The sequence below is a fragment of the Eschrichtius robustus genome, chromosome 2 (genome assembly GCF_028021215.1).
Source record: "Eschrichtius robustus isolate mEscRob2 chromosome 2, mEscRob2.pri, whole genome shotgun sequence".
NCBI classification, from domain to species: domain Eukaryota; kingdom Metazoa; phylum Chordata; class Mammalia; order Artiodactyla; family Eschrichtiidae; genus Eschrichtius; species Eschrichtius robustus.
The window spans coordinates 100,588,329-100,605,872 of NC_090825.1; the positions used below are offsets into that span (position 1 = coordinate 100,588,329).

The 17,544-nt window shown below is 38.1% G+C and overlaps 1 protein-coding gene across 1 annotated transcript; it reads left to right on the forward strand.

Annotated features, from left to right (window-relative positions):
- Positions 1-14,830: 14,830 nt before the first annotated feature.
- On the forward strand, positions 14,831-15,559 carry FTMT (ferritin mitochondrial). Its single transcript, XM_068534314.1, has one exon. It carries the CDS (start codon positions 14,831-14,833, stop codon positions 15,557-15,559), a length of 729 nt encoding a protein of 242 aa, XP_068390415.1.
- Positions 15,560-17,544: the final 1,985 nt, after the last annotated feature.

Here is a 17,544-nt window from a genome sequence, read left to right on the forward strand (position 1 = left end):
TTGCCACTGTTATTACCTCCTAGGAAAACACTAAAAGTTAGCTTGAAGAATATGTTCTGAAATTTTTTAAGAGGGAAATTGTTTCCACTGAATAGCTGCAGAAAACAGAACAAAAATATACCATGATTTTCAAGGACCCTCTCAGTGCCAGAAAATGTGTGCTTGTCTAAGTAGACCCTGAAGTACAAAACAAGACCATAAAATTTTACATTTTCTATAAACTTAAAACTATGACCATCAAAAACTCTCTGGCCACTTTCTTCACTCTGGATAGCAGCACTCAAATAATAGGGTATCCAGAGAGTTATGAAAGCTTACTCCTTACAGATCTTTAATCAAGAAAGCAGCCTTGTCTTTGGCCAGTTTTTGTGCAGTTCTCTAATTGGAAAGAATGTTCTAAGCCAGTTGTAAAGGCCTAATGCCTTCCTAGAATTTTATATAAATTATATGCCCAATCCCGGAAGATGGTTCTATTGGTCTCAGAGGATCTCTGGCAGCCTTAATTCTACTTGCCAGTAGGCCTCTGATATGAAATTAATCTGAATAACTTGGTGCTTCCCCAAATTATCAAATACTTGAGCACTTCAAAGCAATACTGAATTCTAGTAAGGAACAGTGTAACTTGGTTGAACTGCAGATATTAACACTAGACAAGGCTCCCGAGAAAGCTAGGCCACACGTTCCCCACCTCATTCTAACAAACCGTGCACACAGTTCAAGTTTGTGCCTTGGTAAAATGACCAATTATGACAGGTTTTAGACAATGCTGTAGAAGCAGCAAGTGTCAGAGCTCTGCCATACTACCTCTCCCATGTCTATGGCTTCACGTACCTCACTGTTCTTTGTCACATCACTGAGTTGATAGACAGAAGGCTGATAATAGCTCTGGGAGAAAGCAATGATTCAATACAGAGTATTGTGACTATTACATTTTGTTTCACGTTATATCAAGAAATTTAATCACTTATTTAGCTGTTTCTTCGAGACAGATTCCTCTGACAGCTCACTTAGTGCACCAGGAGAGAAGAAGAATAAGAATTCATTTCAGATTCTTCATGTTCCTCACAACAGGTGTCACGGTGAAACCTGATTATCCTGGTTAGGAAGATGTTTTTCCTAAAGAGTGGAAGTGCTCACACTCTGCATGATCCTTTCCTTTCTCATCAAGCCTGACATTTCAGTGCTTTGTTGCAAACTAAAAGCCTATGATTACACTGGACTGTGGGTATGAGATTTTGCCCAATACACAACACAATACAAACAAAGAAAGGAAAGGAAAGCAAGTGACAGATTTCTTAATGTATACTTTCTAGCTAAGGTCAATTTATGACAGTTACCAACGAGAAGCAGCAACTGAGACAGTTTTCAGACAACCATGGACAGCTCCTAGAATACTGGCTACCAGACCAGCCTACATAATTGATAATTCAGGGTGATCTTTTTTTTTTTTTTTTTAAATTATTATTTATTTATTTATTTATTTATTTATTTAATTTTTGACTGTGTTGGGTCTTCGTTTCTGTGCGAGGGCTTTCTCTAGTTGCGGCAAGTGGGGGCCACTCTTCATCGCGGTGCGCAGGCCTCTCACTATCGCAGCCTCTCTTGTTGCGGAGCACAGGCTCCAGACGCACAGGCTCAGTAGTTGTGGCTCACGGGCCCAGTTGCTCCGTGGCATATGGGATCTTCCCAGACCAGGGCTCGAACCCGTGTCCCCCACATTGGCAGGCAGATTCTCAACCACTGCGCCACCAGGGAAGCCCCAGGGTGATCTTTAACCAGAAAGCCAAGCACATTTGCTTTGTCTACACTTTATTCCAAAATGGCCTGCATTCTCCATGGTCAAAGGTTTTGTCTAAATTCCTTGATTTATATTCTGACTTCCATTTCAAGGACATTAAGTGTCTGTTTCACTTTTAGAAATGGAGACCTAACCAGAGGGTACTTGGCAGCCATGGGAAAAACAGAGTAATGGTTTGTTAGGGGTAGGGTGACTGTTGGATCCAGCTAAACTATCATTATGATCTAAGGCTTAGGTTCTCTCTGGAAGTTGAGAGGTGTCAAGCATATGCACGTGTCACTGTATCCTTCTCACTCTATGCTACTCCTCTTTGTTTTATTAATAGAAGTTTAAAATTCAGGTGTATTTTTCATAAAGATAACGGCCATTGTCCTATTTACAGACTGCATCAGAAATAGGAATTTTACTCTGAAAAAGTGCTTTGAGATCATTTGTGGAAAATATCATAATCAATTTGTCATCATTTATTATACTGATATACATTCAGAAATATTATGAATGTTTTATGTACTCTGTAATTTGTTAGAAGACAGTATGTTCTCATGTAAAATACTCATTTATCTGTAACCTAAGCTCTTAGTAGAACATACTTGGAAATATATTTCTATTTATTTATCCTGAGAAACAATAGGCATAGATCCATTGAAGCAAGTTATGAGGGAGGGCCAGAAAAATCATGTTCTGGATATAAACAACATATTCAACTCTATGCTATAAATAGCCACAGAAAATTAGTTTTAGATAAAGAGATATCCAAAGGTGATCTGATAGATCAAAAGACAAATAGTCTTTTAAAGCAAATGGATTTAATCTCACCATTTTATAATTTCCATTTCTGAATTTTTCACCCTTCCCTCCCTAGATATAAGCATGCCTGAAATTTAGGAATCAAATGTACTCTAACAAATATAAGACTTTCCCTTATAAACATAATTTCTCCAGTAACATGTAATATTAATCAATTCAAATGCTATGTAGAATGTCTGCAATATCCAACTCATGTTGTCTTTAGTAAGAAAACATTTGAAAAGTATATCAGTTAAAATAAGAAGGTGACACATGGCTTAATAAGTTAATATTAGTTAATGAATTAATAAACATGGTGTATTGGTTATCTATTGCTATATAACAAAATCAGTGATTGAAAACGATAAACATTTATCTTACAGTTTCTGTGGATCAGGAATCCAGGTGCGGCATAGCTTGGTGCCTCTGGTTCAGAGTCTTTTATGAAATTGCAGTCAAACTGCTGCCTGGGGTCAAGCTCTTATCACAAGACTGGATTCGGTGAGGATGCCTTTCCAAGGTGCATCAGGTGGCTGCCGGCAGGCCTCAGAACACCTGCATCCAAGCTCACTCACTTGTCCCTCCCCACAGGTCTGCCTCACAACATGGCAATTTATTTCTACTTTATTTCTAAGTGGAAAGAGCAAGAAAAAACATCCAAACTAAAAGTCAGTCTTTTTTCATCCAAGCTTAGAAGTGTCATTCCATATTGCTTACCATATTCTGTTCATTAGCAAGTCAGTAAGTCCAGCGCACATTCAAGGGAAGGGAATTACACAAAAGTGTGGATATCTGGGGTGAAGGTAAAGGCTGCCTTTCACATATATTGTGTTGAAACTCTCTTGGAAATATATCCTGTAAGTCTCAGTTTTGCTCAGTCAGCAGCCATTGCTCATTTGTGACAATTGATTAAAATATCCTATATCAGTATGACTAATTCAGCTATTTGCACCTCCTGGACTAAGGGCTCCAATAAGCACATTTAAATATAATTTATTCTTTTATATAGAGTAAGTTATATCTTCCAATGTGGGCCATTTTTAACACTGTAAGACAATAATTTGAACTTTTTGTACTATTTATAATCGCCTTCACAAGTAATTTCTACTTATCAAATAATTGTTAGATGTCATTATATTGTTTGCAAATGAGATTATGAAATCCTCTGGTAAAGTATTAGTAAACTTAAGTTTAAACCATAAATCAAGTCTGATGAGAATAATTTCTCTTTCAGTTTGGCAAGAATATTCTTTTGATTCAGTAGAAAGGGGTTGTGGAAGGAAACAGACAAAAATGGAAAAGACTTGGAAAACTTGATTTGTTCCACATACATCATTACCTCTAATTTTTAAAAATAAAAAATGGAAAATGAGTACCAATCAAAAATATGTATAATATCCATATCTGCCATTCATATAGCTCTCATTCAATTCATTATTTCTCAAAGTAAAAAATGTTATTCAAGTCTTGCTCCAAGTCACTCATATTATTCTTTATATAAGCATCATCAAGGATTAAATTTAAATATTAATAATGAGTCACCACCTCTGACCCTTCACAGTTTTCTAAGGGATCTTTCTCTATACATTCTGTATCAGGCTATTACATTTTTAGCTCTCTTTCTTGAGCCAAGTAATGGTATCAGACCATCAGAATCACATTGGATCCCTACTACTTATTTATTTTTTTAAGTAAGAAGGGGTCAGACCAATCCTGTGACCCACTGGTATTTCAGAGGATGTTGTGCTCATTTCAGAACATCTGTCTCCCTGACCTGGCTCTTGCCTGTGGTTGGCCCTAAATTGAAACTGTTGGATGTGACAAAAAAACAGATTCTAATGATCATGCATATCTGCAAAAAATCACACCTCATAACACAATAGTCTTCTCAAGGCTTTCAGAATACCCTCTGTTGAAATGATTTATCACTTTCAAGAATGCCATTTTAAAATTTTTCTAGCAACCATGTAAGGCGCATGCTGAGAGTGCTAAGAATTAGATAATTTTAAATACATAGAGGCAACTTTATTTTCCTAACTGCTTTCATTATATAAGTGGAAGATTTGTTTAGAAGTTATTAATAAATGATAATACAAGTTGACATAAGAATTGTTCACAAATGTATATATGTAATATTTGTATATATATATACACACACATACATTGTATATTCAGGCTTGCATTTACTGTGAAGAATAATGAAACTGCTTTTTTTTTTTTTTTTTTTTAAACTTTGGGTTTATTTATTTTATTTATTTATTTATTTATGGCTGTGTTGGGTCTTCGTTTCTGTGCGAGGGCTTTCTCTAGTTGCGGCAAGTGGGGGCCACTCTTCATCGTGGTGCGCGGGCCTCTCACTATCGTGGCCTCTCTTGTTGCAGAGCACAGGCTCCAGACGCGCAGGCTCAGTAATTGTGGCTCACGGGCCTAGCCGCTCCGCGGCATGTGGGATTTTCCCAGACCAGGGCTCGAACCCGTGTCCCCTGCACCGGCAGGCAGACTCTCAACCACTGCGCCACCAGGGAAGCCCCGAAACTGCTTTTCATCTAAAATGATTCTGAAATGTACTTTTACCAAAGCATAAAGGACCCATGTATGAATTTATGTGCATCAAACAGCTAAGATTTACAAGTTAAACAATTTTAAAAGGAAATAATGAGTGCTAAGAAGTAAGTGTCACTTAAAAATTCAAGTTCACTCCATAGGACCAAAAAAAAAATCTGATTACCAAAAAAAAAAACATAAAATTTTAATTCCTAAGAGAAAAATAACTCTTTTAACTGTTGTTTGAATTCATCAGCTTTAAATTTGAAACCGTATGGTTATCCTTTTCTCTGGTGGTGATTCCTTAACGTGAAAACAAAGTTTCATTCAAGACCTTTATAAAAACATAAGCGATTAGCTTACCCTGGCAATGAGAAGATTAGTGCTTTGAGAAAGAGTATCTTATGTGAGTTAGCAGTTATTTACCAGCTTTCCCAAAAATAATAACTTTCACATATAGGAACATATATTACCCAAAGATAAGAGTGTCACAGTGAACATTTTGTTGAACTGCCTACTATATTTTGTCTCTACACTGCCCTTTTGTGTGTCTTCCCCTAACAATTCAATTCAGCCATTACTCTTCCTTGATGTAACATACCACTTACCTGATTTTAACTGGGGAGAACTGATAGTTTCAGTAGTTTTCCCCTCCTTTACTAACTTTTCTCCATTTCTTACTATAATTAACCTCTGGAAAAAGCCTGAATCGAAAAAGCTCTAATATACTCTGCTTTCATATCTGTGATGGTCCTACGTGGTCTTGATGAGTCCATATTTAAATTACAAGTCTTCCTTGACTTACTGTGGGGTTAAGTCCCGAAAAACCCATCGTAGTTGAAAGTACTGTAAGTTGAAAATTCATTTAATACACCTAACCTACGGAACATCATAGCTTAGACTAGCCTACTTAAATGTGCACAGAACAATTACGTTAGCCTACCGTTGGCAAAATCATCTAACACAAAGCCTATTTTATGATAAAGTGTTGATTGAATACCTCATGCAATTTATTGAATATTGTCCTAAAAGTGAAAAATAGGATGGCTATATGGATTACAGAATGACTGTATATGTCTCTGTAGCAGAGCTGACTAGGAGCTGCACCTCACTGCCACTGCCCAGGATCACAAGAGAGTATTGTACAGCATATCGCTAGTCCAGGAAAAGATCAAACTTCAAAGTACAGTTTTTACTCAATGCTTATAGAGCTCACGCCATCGTAAAGTCAAAATATCATAAGACAAACCATTGTAAGTAGTATTATCTGCTCCTGAGTAGCCTCTACAGATTTTTTTGTGAAAGTAAGTTAAATCTTATTAGTAACAAAGGATTACTAGCTGTAGTAGTCTGCTAGGACTGTCATAACAAAATACCACAGACTGGGTGGTTTAAACAACAGAAATTTATTTTCTTATAGTCCTGGAGGCTAAAAATCTAAGATCAAAGTGCCAGCAGGGTTGGTTTCTGGTGAGAACTCTCTCCTTGGCTTACGGATGACCGTATCCTCCCTGCGTCCTCACATGGCTTTTCCTCTGTGCAACACGTTCCTGGTGTCTCTTCCTCTTCCTATAAGAACACCAACCCTATCAGATTACGGCCCCATCCTTACGACCTCATTTAACCTAATTATCTCATGAAAAAACCTATCTCCAAATACAGTCGCACTGGGGGTTAAGACTTCACCATGTGGATTTGCAGGGAAAACAATTCAGTGCATAACACTAGGCAACATGCTGGGATCTTAAAGTGCTGGCTCTTAGTGATGTCAAATCTTTAGAGTCCCACAGGAAACCCTATGCTTCATCTAGGATTCATTCAGCTCTAGAAGGCCTGTGGCTTTCCATTTGCTAACCCCATCACAGATCTTCAGCTACCTCTGGACTTGTGTCTTGGTATATAGACCAAGTATGTATGGACTCCTGTCTTTGCATAATTGTAGCAACCAGTGGCACTTCTAGAGTAAACTCTTGTAACCTTTCCTTTACACTTCAGGAAATAAAGCAAATCATTTACCAGTCACTCACAGAAATCCAGGGTACTATCCTATAAGGGTGCCACTCCCCATCACATAAATATCCATCCAAACATTTGGAGCCATCTGAGTAAATCAATCATTTATTCATTTACCCATTCACTTATCAACTACTTATTGTTGAATGTGCTAGTCAATATCCAAGACACTGGGAATTCAGAGACAAGGAAGATAAGGTCCCTGTCCTTGAACAATTCATAAATGAGAACTAAATTTGAACTTTTAAAATTCGGACCTTTGGACCTAAGTTTGAAGTACATAATCACTATCTCAATTTCAATACCATTAAAAGGTGGATCAAAATTAAAATTCTTCCAAGTCAGGACTCCTGCTAAGCCATACAGCGCCTTTGTACAAATTAAAAAATGGGAACCCCTCATTTTTTCATGCCAAAATGGGAACCCCAGTTGGCCCAGATTGACACATGAACAATGCTGTTGTACAATGAGCACCCTTTTCTTCAAGGGACACAAGCTAAGCAGGATGTCCACGCAGGATTTTGGCCACCTATAGACCCCTCAGTTATACCTTCTTGTCCACAGAACATAAACTGCACAATCAATCATACGTGGCAGTCGTCTTCCAGGTGGTGGGACTTAGAATGTATTGAGGAGCAACACAGGCCCCCAGAAAACATTCCAACTTAATGCCACCCTTGCAATCCAGACAATTAAGCTGAGAAGATTAAAGTCTAGGAGATTTTGAGGCCAATCCAGAGATCAGGGAGCATAGTCAGGAGAATCCAAAAGTCAAAAAATGTGAATAGCTATGAATTCCACAGCAAGGAAATTCCAGCAAGCTTTGTGATTGATTTTATACCAGGGATCTCTTTCATCTGCTAGAGAAAAAAGGAAAGGAAGAGTACCTTTATAGCATGCTTGTCCCAGCCATCTATTTTCTGGGTTGGATTACAAATGAACAGAGACCTAAGCTATGAATGCCATGTACATTATGAGTACTTACTAAATGCAAAGCAATAAAATCCTATTTTATGCAGAGGAAAATAGAGAAAGTGAGCTTTTTTTTCTTTTAATCAGTTGGGTAAAAATGACTAATCTCTACAGTTATGGAAACAATTATTGTGTGAAAAGGAGCGGTCTCAAAAGTGTCCTGCATACACTATTCTAAAATATCTCCATATTTCATTTATTTTAGTTAGTGTCTTTCCAGTAGGCATGCATGACTGCATGTCATCAATTCAGTGAGTGAGTAGTTTGATAACACCATTTTTCTATATCATGAAGATAAATACACAACTTAGCTTTAGGCTTATAATTAAATGAACCACGAAACTCATTTATTAAAATACATTTCAGATTTTTGGACAGAAAGTTTTTCATGTTCAAAAGCAAGAAGAAATTATTGTAAAGGTTATTGAACTGAAATTTGTATTGATATTATTTTTAACCCAGAAAAAAATGTTAGTAAAACCTGTACTCTCTTAACTATAAGTCATATTTAGGTGGACAAATTATAATAAGAGTAATAGAAAATATCTCTGGTAATATATGCTGACAAAATATGAATAACATTTTTAAAATGTGATTAAAATCAAAACCACTGCAATACCTATGACCATACAATAGCACTAGATTCTAGGGCAATCATCTAGCATCTATATTCTAGACTATCACAACTTCTCATTCCCCCTTTCAGCAGGCGCACTTGTTCTTAATCTTTCTCACACCTATTCTATCTTAATTTTCTACTAATATTTTACACTTACATATACACTCTTTTTTTCCTCCAAAGATGGGATTGTATACATACACACACACACACACACACACACACACAATTATATATTGATTTTTCCATTGAAAATATATTATGAATACCTCTCCATATTAACACAAAGAGAACTACTTTATTCTATTAAAGGGCTGTATGATGTTCCATTGTATGACTCTCCTATAGCTTATCAGTGCTCCACTGAAAGACAGTTTTAGTTTTAGTTTTATGTACAACCCTGCAATTAAGTTAACGTATGTCTTTATGTACTCACTATGTACCATATTTTTTCCATATAATAAATTTCTCAAAATAGGATTGCTAAATCAAAAGTTTTTATGAGATTCTTGAGACCAGGATTTATTTGTAGATTCCCACAGGATTCATATAACACTCTAAAATATGGTGGTTACTAAATGGTACTAGTGGTTGACTACACTGACCTTTGTAAACAATCTGAACAGATACAATCGAATGGCCATTTCACTTTTCCCTACAGCAATAGATTCTCCACAGCCATCTAAATCTTCAGTTTAGGAGGTTCTGGTGATAGGCAACTCTTTATTGAAAAGCAATGCTTTGTTCTGTTTGATAGAAAGGAAAGCCACACTCCACTGTCACTGAGTGAGCACTAACATCTCATGATTTTACAGCATTACTGAGAAAATACAGCATGTATTAGGTGAGTGTAGTATACTTGAAAGAATATTGTCTTAAGGCAAGCCTGTTGCTATGCAGATTTGTCACTCTGTGCCAGTACTCTGTAGCACACAGCTTCTTCGTTCATAAAATAAGATAAATGAAATAGACAAATTCTATGGTCCTTTCTGATTCTAAAATTCTCTACTATAAATCATGTCAATAAAGATAGCATTGCCATACTATTCAACTTTTAAAATATTCCTTCTGTTTTGATTGAAAATGGAACTATTAGAAACATTTTTCCTAAATTCCTTCAGATTGTATAAAAATGGGGATAAATGTGCGTATATTCTCGGTAATTTGTGAACTGTCAAAATGGACGTACTGATTCCTACTACAGTGTTTTTGTGAAGATACAGAGAGAGAAAGTACTTAGAATAATTTGTATAGGGCTTACCACATACAGCTAATCAGTGACTACCACTTTTCTCATTATAATCATTGGAGAAGGTTTAGAGCTTATGCATAAATGCTGTATCACTATATCCTGTTTTAAATTATAAAATTATTCAGAATAGCAGAATTAAATAATTAATCATTATCAAAAAATTTTTATGACATAAAATATGTGATGTCCAGCTCCTTTCATAAAGAAAATAATACTTTCAAACATATTTATTCCTGAGCTAATACTGAGAGAGCACAAGAACTTAAAAAGAATACAATTACTGTCATCAATCATTGTCGGTGTCTAACCCATTAACTGAAAGAAACCTGTGTTATATAACTTAAGTAGCAATGGCAAACCACATCTTTGGTGGAAGTGGCATCCCAGGGTTCTAGCACTTAAAATAGTTACCCCAAGCGTATATAAAGGTCAGCACATGTATGTTTTATGCACTTTATTATTTCATAAGATTTCAAACTGCACCATATTACAGCAAGAAAGGATATGAGTCAATCATTAAATTTTTTAGAGGTAGAAGATTCAAAACTTTGATCCAATTTAAATCAATCCTCTCCTAAGGTACAATATACACACTGTCCATATTGCAACCAAACACCACAGAAGTTTTGTCTACACTCTTTCTGCTCCAAATGAAACTCTACCCTCTCACCTTTGGGAGCTTCCCATGATGTTTTATCTGCATAGATTTCCCATCCTCTTTTAAGACCATAGTCAAACCTGACCTTCTCTACAAGGCAGTCACAATCCTCCTGCACTTGGTTTGAGATGCTAATACAGTTGACCTTCAATGACTGAATGTGGCTCTGCCACTTTATCTTGAATCCACAGAGGCCCTAAAATCCAAGTCTCTTTTACTCTAACCATATCATGTGCTTCTTACTACTCCCACATCAGTTGGTCAACAAATATATATATATATATGGAACTGAATCCAATCAAGTCAGTTGAATTGAAGATGACTTTTTATTCAACCTTTAAGAATATAAGACTCAAAATTAATAATTATTCACTGGCCTCTACTAGTAGTGGAGCTTGACAAAAACTAAGCTATTAAATGAACTACAACTTAACTATTAAACAAATTATAACTCCCCTCAACTTTGTTCCTTAAGTATTATTTGGAACCAGGAAAGTTTGGAGACTTGAGGAAATTTTAGTCCCTAATTCATTTTATTAACAGTATTATTGAGTGCATCTTAAACACTACCTACGTAGGAGTGAAAAAGATGGACATTCCCCTAACAATCAGAATTTTTCAATTTAGTGGGGTAAAAAAAACCCTAAATAGATAATTATAATTCATTCTCACAACAGGGTAAGTAGAAAGGGTGGGGGACTCCCTGAAAGCTTCTAAGAACCATCTAAAATGTGATAAAAAAAAAAAAAGACAGTGGAAATGAGCCAGAAGACACAGATGCAAAAGGAGGAGTGGTAGACACAGTTGCATAGCTATGGGAAAGCAATAGCAGCAAGGGGCTTGTCAGAAGATAAATCCATGTAAATTTTTTTATTCCCTGTAGCAACCACCAAAGGGCCTTCTTGGGTTCAACTAAACATTCGTACTTACAAGACTAGTGCCATGCCACCCAGAAGGACATAGAATAAGAACCACAGCTTCCTGGAAGAAAATACCAAGCTTCCTTTACAAGATCCCCATAAAATAAGTATGGAAGATAACCTGGCTAAAAAGCCTCATGTCCCAGAGGAGCCAATATCTCTTGTAGCAAATCCACTAAGGGCATTCCCAGGAACAAGAGTTACCACACTCAGGGAAGCTCAATGTTAATTTGCCAATCAGGGGTCATTTTTCCACAAGCAAGATTGCCTAGACATACACTCCACATCTTAACAGAACTAGACTAACCAGCAGTCATAATCTCATGCAGAAGAGGAGAAGATTTTGTTAACTCTCTGCCCACAAACCCTCTCTGATTACTTCTGGGTAGAACAGTGCTCCAGGTAGTGGACACAGCATGCAGAAGCCTGTGGGAAAGGAACAAAGGGTAAATTCCAGGGTCTAAAAAGAAGTTCATAATGACTGGAGCATATCGGCCCTTTATAGAAAAAGTTTGCAAATCCCTGTCCTAGAGTCTGAGGGTAGCCTGAGCTATAGACAAGACACAAGACTTGATTATAAAAGTAGGAGAATTTCAGTGAAGCCTGAATTTGCAGCCTTCACCAAAATCAGGGCCCTGATAGAGAAGGACTGAGACTCAACTCTCTCATAGTTCTGGATTCTAGGAATTCAAAACATATTGGCAGGGCCATACTCTCTGTCTCTGAAGACGCTAAAGAAGAATCCTTCCCTATCTCTTATAGCTTGTGGCAGTCTCTAGTAATCCTTGGCCTTCCTTAGCTGATGAATCTTTCACTCTGATCTCTTCCTCTGACTTTGCATGGCTTTCTCCCTTGCGTGTCTATGTGTTAGTTTTAAATTGCCCTTTTCTTTTAAGGACACCAGTCACTGAAATAAAGCACACCGAAATCCAGTATGATCTCATTTTAACTTGATTATACCTGCAAAACCCCTATTTCCAAATAAGGTCACATTGACAGATTCTGGGTGGACATGAATTTTAAGGGAATATTATTCAACTCATTCACCTTTACATCAATAATTAAGCTCTTATCTCAGCATGGTCTAAGTAGGAAAATGCTGGCCCTGCTAAGGAATAGAGGGATTATACTTAGAAGGAGTGACAAAACTTGGTTATTAAAAACTGGCATGAACAGGGAGAGCGTGGCTTAGGAGTGCATTCTGAGGGTGTTGGACTCTAGGATAGTGGAGGTTGGAATATAAGATTGAGTAAGGTAGAGTTTTGTTGATGTGGGGACACTCAGGATTTAATTTCCTGACAATAGACCTTAGAGCCAGTATTAATACACTACTGGGATGGCTCTTTGGAGTTTGAAAATACTGATAGTCCACGTTAAATGAGGTGGAAAGAGCAGAACCACCTATGCAGAATGGAGAATGCAGAATTCTAAATGAGGAAAGGCTCAGAAAGTGAGCATGCCAGATTGAATCTGTTACATAAGATCCAAGACTCCACCAGCTGGTGGCATTCACTGTTTGCACAAGACAAAAAAGGATGTGATGGTGAGGCAGTCACCGACTTTAATCAGAAGCTCAGCAGGAGCTGAGGCCAGGACTGACTAGAAAAGGTGCTGTTACAGATAAAGGACTGGGTTCCCTAGTATCAATGGATATGAAATGGTACAACCACTTTGAAAAACAATTTGAAATTCCTTAAAAAGTTAAACATTCATGTGTCATATATGATCCAGCCTTTCCACACAAAGTATTTATCCAAGAGTAAAGAGAGCATATAACCACACAAAGACTTGTACGGGAACGTTCATAACAGCATTATTTTAATAGCCCAAAACTGTAAACAACCAAAATGTTCATCAATGGGTAAAAGGATAAACAAACGGTGGTATGTCCTCAGCAATGGGATACTACTCAGCAATGAAAACTATTGATACACACTACAATTTTGAGTGGATCTCAAAATAATTATGCTGAATGAAAGAAATCAGGCAAAAAAGGTATACATACTGATTCCATTTATATGAAATTCTAGAAAATGCAAATTAATCTATTTAGTGAGGAAAAGCAGATCAGTGGATGCCTGGGATGAGGTGAAGCAGAGAGAGGCAGAAAAGAGGTATTACAAAATACAAAGGGGCATGAGGAGACTTTGAGAGGTGATGAATATATTCATTAGCTCGATTTTGGTGATGATTTCAAGATGTGTATATATATATATATATATATATATATATATATATATATATATATATGTGTGTGTGTCAAACTCTAGCAAGTTGTACACTTTAAGTATCTTCAGTTTATTTTATGTCAATTATACCTCTATAAGCTGTTAAAAGTGTATATATTTACTTTGGTGCATCTGTGATATTTATTTTTTTATGTTATTTTAATCTGTGAGAATTAACATCAACATTTTAACAATGGTTCTCTCTGGGTAGAGGAAGGATTAGGAATGTCTTCAATTTTCTTCTGTGAGTTAATTATCATTTTCTCAATACACTACAACAGTTATATATATTCTTTTAAAACCAAAGGCTATCTTAAATTTTTTTAACTGTCCTTTTAAAAATACGTATCTACATCATAGATATGTATCTACATCAAGTAACAAGTTTAGAGCTAGTTTATATATTCTTCCTACATTTTATATATCTGATTTTTTACAATGAAGATAAATTTTGTATCTAAAAATATGTCCTTTTAGAAGAAAGCATTATCTTACTACAGACTCTTGAAAATGTGCCCAATATACTGGCAACTATTTCCATACTTAAATTTGTTAAAATAACCAGAAAGTCAATTTATAAACATCCTCTTTGGGTGTAGACCTTTATTTACTCTCAGATGAATTGGTGGTGACTTTTGTTTTACCCTGTTTCACTTCCTTGCCTCTCCCACCCCTTGGTCCTTGGACACAAAAAGGTCAGAGAGGGAGGGCAAGTGTGGCTTGGCTCCATCCTTTCTTTTGCAAGTCACAGCGTCTAGTTTTTGACAGTATTTTTAACTTATGTGAAATAGTAAATTACAAATGCCCAAGAGCAGAAGCCTTTCGGCGACGATGGGGGCAATGTTTGTAACTGTCATCTGCCTTTTCCCAACCGCGACTGGCGCGCGCCCCCAGCCTCCCTCCGCCTGGAATTCGGTGCCTCTGGAAGGGGCGTGTGACGCAGTCGCCGTCACCTAAAGCTGCATTCTGATTCAGATCTGACGCTCCGGCGCGCTGAGCCGGCCTGGCCTCAGTTTCCCCGCTTCTAAAGAGAAGGGGCCATGCTGCCCTGCTTCTTGTTCCTCTCCAAGCACATCAGCACTTCGTTGGTGTCCCTGCGCAGGGCGCGCCACGGCTTCGTGCTCCCGCCGCGCTGGGTCCCCAGGCGGCCCTGGGGCTACCCGCCCGCCGCCCCCCGCCGCCCGCTGGCCGCAGCCGCCTCCTCGCGGGGACCAGCAGGGCCAGCCGGCGCCCCCTCCAGGGTGCGCCAGAACTTCCACCCGGACTCCGAGGCCGCCATCAACCGCCAGATCAACCTGGAGCTCTGTGCGTCCTACGTGTACCTGTCTATGGCCTATTACTTCTCCCGAGATGACGTGGCCTTGCACAACTTCGCCAGATATTTCCTTCGACTGTCCCGGGAGGAGACCGAGCACGCGGAGAAGCTGATGAGGCTGCAGAACCAGCGGGGAGGACAGATCTGCCTACAGGACATCAAGAAACCGGACCAGGACGACTGGAAAAGCGGGCTGAATGCCATGGAGTGTGCTCTGCTCCTGGAAAAGAATGTGAACCAGTCGTTGCTGGAATTGCACACTCTGGCCTCAGACAAAGGTGACCCCCATTTGTGCGATTTCCTGGAAACCCACTATCTGAATGAGCAGGTGAAGTCTATCAAACAACTAGGTGACCACGTGCACAACTTGGTTAAGATGGGAGCCCCGGATTCTGGCCTGGCTGAGTACCTTTTTGACAGACATACCCTTGGAAAGGAAAACAATCAGAACTAACCCATAGGCTGCCTTCTCCACCGCCCAGGGTGTGCCAGGACCCAGAGGCAGCTGCTTCCTCGGCTTATTTTACGGAGTGTTCAGAGATCTGTGGTTCAAACCATAGTTTTATACCAATTGTTCCTCCTTTCCTTTTATATTCTTCTGTTACAATGTCCCAATAAAGTGATTTGTAGAGAATATGTATGTAGCCCCATGTTAACAATGGCTTTTTGCCCAGCATCAAGATAATTTTCCCAGCCCAGGATGAGATGGTATAAAAAAGACTGCAAAAAAAAAAAGCTACTGAAATAGATGCAAACTAAATTTCTCTGGTTACCAAATATTATTCCAGACCATGACCCTTCACTAAAATTCCATGATATTTAACTCAACAAATGCCTGTTATTTTCAAGACCTTATGTTAAAGGCTAGAGTGGGAAAATGTGTAAGATAAATATGCAAAGAACTATAACAAGATGAAGAATATATAATACTGTAAAAATCATACACACAAAATTCTATAACAAATCTGTGATCTGTTTTTGAAGGATTATCTTATTACAGACTCTTGAAAATGTGCCCAATATACTGGCAACTATTTCCAGTTCCAGATTTCTCAAATCTGTGATCTGTTTTTGAAGGATTTCGTGATCAAATAAATTCAAGAGAAGCTACAAATGGTATCAGTGCTGGTCTTGAAAAGTCACAATGTATGTTAGCATTTTAAGGGCTCTGGGAGGTCTTGAAATTAAAAACAAAAACCAAACAAAAAATCTTGGATCATTTTTTTGTTTAGCTCAGTGTTTCCCAAACAAACCGAATCTCAGCTAGCTTTTTGTGCATCTGTTTTAACAATGATAATATAACTATACAGATATGTCTGATAAAAGACTATACAGCCTCCATTTTAATATACCAAAAAGAGTGAATACGCTGCAGAAAACACCTTCCTGTGGCCTTTAAAATGGAGTGGAAAGAACACTGGGATGGAAAAGTCAAGAAGGGATCCAGAATGAAGGAGGCATCAGCTGGGCAGATGTTTTCTTGGGGGGGGGGGGAGGAGGTGCAATAAAGTGAGTAGGAGAATATTTGGTCAGTGGGCCTTCTGCTAGACTAAGAGTGCTGGGTGGTGTTTGGAAAGATGGGCTAGAGCCCAACTATGGACGTGAGAAGGAAGGGTTAGGTTCAATTTGGTGAGCAGTGGCAATGCTTCGAAGGGCTTCCAACAGAAGAATGCTGTGCTTAAGTGTTGAGCAATCAGAAGTGTAGTTGTACAGAATAAAAGTCTGAAAACAACCTCAATGTTGGTGTTAGTTTGGGTCCTCTGAGAAACAGATGCCAAGATGGGATTAAGTGCACAAGAAATTTATTAGGGGAAAAAAAGAAGGGACGTTGAGAGAAAATGGGAAAAGAGCTGGGAGAAGCAGGGAGAGCCTTCAGACTCCGTGTGAATCTGATTCTGAGGGAAGGAAGAAAGGAAAGTTGTTCACAGTTCTCCAGAAATTTCTGCAAGGCCGTCTGCGAGACCTCCAGCCAAAATTGCTCATCAGAGGAATCCTAAGTGTCCAAATGGGCCTGCTTAAGTACATTTCCGGCATTCAGTTATTGACTGGGAGTGACCCACAGGAAGTGCAGCCTTGCAACAAACTAAGAGATGAATGGATTTTAGAGCACAGCAGCTGGGGTCCTTGGGAAATTGTACACCCTGCAGTACCAGATCTGAGAGATACACACACACACGACTGCACAAACTCAACAAAATGGTTTAAATTAAAATGGCATGCATGGGAACTCTCTGCAGCTATTAAATATGATTTTATCAAACACATAATGATGTGGACAGAAATTCACAATGTGTTATCTTAAAAACAAGCTTATTACAAGACAGGTTTACATTATATAATTGCATATATATAGAATTCCAGGGAAAATTATATAAAATATATGCATATAAAATGGAAGTATATATACCAACAAATGTAGCTAGATAATCTCTTAGTGAT

What these genes read in the sequence shown, in the direction of transcription:
- FTMT (XM_068534314.1), top strand. Translation starts at nt 14,831, where the DNA reads ATGCTGCCCTGCTTCTTGTTCCTCTCCAAGCACATCAGCACTTCGTTG.